Source organism: Seriola lalandi, unplaced genomic scaffold, assembly GCF_002814215.2.
Source record: "Seriola lalandi dorsalis isolate HSWRI2012SDOR001 ecotype SW California unplaced genomic scaffold, Sedor1 jcf7180002002144, whole genome shotgun sequence".
In the NCBI taxonomy this organism is placed as follows: domain Eukaryota; kingdom Metazoa; phylum Chordata; class Actinopteri; order Carangiformes; family Carangidae; genus Seriola; species Seriola lalandi.
Window position 1 is genome coordinate 1 of NW_019472800.1, and position 4459 is coordinate 4459.

The following is a 4459-nucleotide window of genomic DNA, read 5'->3' on the forward strand; positions in this document are numbered from 1 at the left end:
CTTGTGAGAAACAGGTTTAAAAATCTGCGACTTCTAGTTCCCAACATGAGTCATTCCGCAAAAAGCTTGAATCCTACATTTACCAAAATGCAAATTGGTAGCATCTTTCATTAAATCCTTCCATCCTGGTAAACTCACGCATGTTTGAAACTCCACCCCTCTGGTTTATAACACATGCTTGCTTTTATAAATATTTGATCTCAATCAGATACTGCATTTAAAGAAGTAAAGAAAATTTAACACAATGTGATTTTCATTTTAATTTCAGCCACCGGAGCCTCCAGCAACCCCTGCAGCGACACCTTCTGTGGATACAGTCCTGAGTCTGAGATTGAGGTCAAGAATGTTGCCGACTTCATCCGTAGGAACAAGTCCATCATCAAGGCCTACATCACCGTCCACTCCTACTCTCAGCTGCTGCTCTTCCCCTACTCCTACACCTTTGAGCTGGCCGCCACCCACAGTGAGCTGGTGAGTCTTCATTATCTGCCACAAATGACGAATTGTACGTACAGCTGAAAAAGGATAGTGACTATGTTAACTAATATACTTGCTCAGTCATAATCATTATAGAATTGTTCATCATGGCAGTGTCACATGCATCAGTGTAGTGCACAACTATATACAGCCTTCCTGGAAATATTTTCATTCATAATGCAATACCAACAGACTTACTGCACCAGACATGTCAGAGACGTGTCAAAGGTAAAAGTGACCTCACTATAAGAATTTAGAAATTGCTGTAAAATCTCAAGTCGCAAAATATCAGCAAATCAAAAGATATGGTATTATATAATATGAATACAATATAAACTTAATGTAATACCTCTGAAGGTGTTTCCAAAAGCAAGAATTCAACCAAGTCCCATTATGTCTCTTATCTAAAGAACACACTTAACTGCTGCAAATCATTTACTCCCTCATATGCATCATTCTCATGGGTGTTTTACCTCTCACTGGGGTGTCCGAGGGCTGCATAGTTAACACTCACACCCCTGCTCCAGCTCTCACACTAACTGAGGCAGATCACATGTCTCTGCCTCTCTATTATTCACTTGTAATTTAAGCGCTCTTCTGACACTTCACAGAACAAAAGAACTCTGGGGATCCATCATAACTCATCTGTCCATCCAGAAATATCATTTCCTGCTTGTGAATTTCTCTCGAGGTTTCATTTCCTGCCGGAACTCACTGAAGCTTTATTACTATGTGATGTAATATCAGTAAAAATGTTTTGGTGGAACTAGAAGAAATGGATGGTGGATGCTGCTGGGGAAAAAAACATTTATTTACCATTCTTGCTACCGGCTGTATTTTAATAGTTGTTTGGTTGTGTATGATATTGTTCTTTTTTTCAGGCAATCTTTCCACTTTTTTTTTTAAAGAATTAATAATGTAATCTTCCACTTATACACCAGAAGTTGAATTCATAAACAATACATTTTACTGTCACTCAATTTATTACATTCAGGTGTTTTGCTAATACAAGTATACTTGGTCTGGTATGACCAAGTATAGTGGCTAATGGTATCTAACTTTAGATCTTGCTTTGTAACAGACATGTTTTCTGATGCTGTCAGAAGTTGTAGATTCAGGAGTATAAAAGGTTCAGATTGATCAAAGTCAGCAACCGACTGATGTGTTTTTAACACATCTGTTTTTTGTTTCCTTTCTGTATTGTAGCTGAAGGTTGCTGAGGGAGCTTCTGCTGCTCTGCGTAGTCTGTATGGCACCCGCTACACCAGCGGACCTGGTGCTGCAACCATCTGTAAGTACATGGGGAAATAGTGTATTGAGAGGAGGCTTGATAGTCTATTTTCGCCTCTGCTATTATGCATTCTGACGTGTTTGTGATTCACAAACCCTTTGTTGCCTCTAGAGGCAACAAAAATAAATGACTTATCGGGAGCCAAGGCTATTCCTTGCAAACAAAGGATTTTTTTGGCCCCCAAAAGCAGTATTTGTATGAAAACACATCCAGACTGTCCCAGGTCATCAGCATATCCCACTCTGAATAATCCCCCTCTTCTTATTTGCCCTCAGACCCCGCTGCTGGAGGCTCTGACGACTGGGCCTACGACCTGGGAGTGAAATATTCCTACACCTTCGAGTTGCGTGACACTGGTCGTTATGGCTTCCTGCTGCCTGAGTCTCAGATCAAGCCCACATGTGAGGAGACCATGCTGGCCGTCAAGTACATCGCCGCCTATGTGCAGAAGAACCTCTATTAACGAGCGGAACTGCCAGGACCCCTGCCAACTCAGCTCCTCTGTACCAGCCCCCAGCCCCTCCAACCTCTCAGCCATCTCCAGTCCGTATCCATGGATACGGACACCACCCGCCATGTTTCCTCGCTGTGCTTGACAGAATGTCAAGATGAGAGCAAACAATAAAATCAATGATCCATCCCCACATGCTGAATCAATTTTTTATATCTATATGATAACATAGAATCTGATGGACTGAGCCTTTGTCATTTGTATGAAAATATACATAAAAACTGTGATTTATAGTGAATAAAATAATGCTAACAATTTACACCCCATCACTACTAGGCCAGAAAACATGGCTGCTGTAAATGATTATTTCTTGTAAGTTATGAGAATAATGTACTTTTAAAAAATCTTTCATGTTACAAGAAAACACAACGAGACACTGAAATTTAGTGTCTATGTACTAAAACAAGACAATGCTTCAAGGAACAAAAGGATCCACCAATTTACTATACCAGCTCCTTTGAACCCTGGTGATCCCTTTTGTTGGGGTATCAGTTTTTAAGGATTTTAGTACAGCAGCACAGTACGTGACAACCACAGACTACTCATTGGCAGTGTATCCACTCTACCAAGCATCTGCCTGAGTGGAGAAAATAAAGGAGCCAAAGAGCAGCAGGGAATCTAACTGCGCTGGCACACATTTGTGAAGCAGAGGGTAGAAAGGTAAACTTCACCGACTGCTTTTTTAAAGGAATTATGTTAAATTTGACAAGAGATTTAACATTTTTCATGATATGTGGTCAAGCAGTGCTTATATTTTCTTTAAAAATCATTATGGTATAAATGTTTGTAAGGAATGTTACAAATACCCATTTTGGGTGCACTTAAAGACCCTGAAAAAATTTAAATATAAAATCTGCTGAAGGCTACAACTTATCCCTTTCCCTCAGTATTGGACCCATCTTGTATAATACTACCACACTACTTGATCTGAGCTCTACTGAGACCACTAAAAATAATACACTGTTGTGTAACACAGTAGGACCAATGGCCTCCACAACTACCTCTGTTTGTCCTGTCACTGTCCTGCTGTAGATTATTTATTCCACAAGATGGCGACAAAATGCCAAAAATACATTATAGAACATGTTGTTCCTGATGTCAGCACCTCATTACAGCATCATCGTCATCTCTACATTGTCATCATGTGTAAAGATGACACCAGGCAGGGGAGCTACATGGAAGTTGTTTGAAAGGTCAAGGCTGCACAATGATGTCCTGGGAATGTAAAACTATGTCTGACTTAAGATAAGATTTTAATTTTCTCCCGTGAGACCACATGAAATCACAATGTAACTTTACAAAACAACTACAAAAAGTATGTTGAGCGATATCAAATGCTACTTTTGCCTTTACATTTACAATGTATATGTGTAAATTTGTGAATAGTTGAACTCCTTGAACTGCTGGGGGTGTGGGGGCTCATGTTGGGAGCAGGTGGGTGTGTGGAGACCGTCACGTGACGCTGCGTCTGGCTGCTGTCATACTGGTATAAATCCACCTCTGTATATTCCGTCAGTCCTTTGCTCCACGTAAAGCTGCAGTGTCTTCAAGTCCAGGCTACAAAGTAGCTTCGACTTCTTCTTCAGTCATGGCTGGTATGTAACATTGTGACATTTTAACATTTCAAACCTCGATACTGCGCAGTTGTTTTCACTGAGAAAGTACCCGCGTGCTAAAACGTGTTGTCTGAAAAGTTTTAAAAGTATAGCTGACTTTGGCAGTAGTAAATGTAGCTAATAATTTGAACATGGTCTGTCTGTGGGTATAGTTGCTTGCCCCGACTCTGTCTGCCTGTTGGGCAATAATGTTTGTACAGCCTCCTTGGGTGAGCAGAGAGTTTTCCAAAGCATGCTATGTACAAGTACACACTCTCTCCGCCTTTGTTTTGCTGTCTATCTTTGTTACCAGCTAATTTCATAGCGTGAAGCTGTCAGCCATGTCTGAAACGTGATTGACAGATATAAATGATAACTTTGTGGTCCACTCCAATTGTGGTAGAATACTTAGTTGAACCATGTCTAGTTGTTAAATGTATTAAAATTTAACTAGTGTAAAGCAGTATATATTCTCCTCTGGTGACAACTTGTAATGAATGAAATAAAAACAAGATTAAATCATTCTTTGATATATATATTTTTTGAACTCCTTTCAGGTCCCAAGACCTTAGTTTGAGAACCACT

At 40.1% G+C, this 4459-nt stretch overlaps 1 protein-coding gene across 1 annotated transcript; it reads left to right on the plus strand.

Moving 5' to 3' along the window:
- Positions 1-255: 255 nt before the first annotated feature.
- Positions 256-2412, plus strand: LOC111665266 (carboxypeptidase B-like; the record flags this gene model as incomplete). Its single annotated transcript, XM_023420202.2, has 3 exons — positions 256-471; positions 1684-1768; positions 2044-2412. Coding segments are annotated over 3 exons (489 nt in total), but the record flags the coding sequence as incomplete, so codon positions are not given.
- Between the last annotated feature and the right edge of the window lie 2047 nt (positions 2413-4459).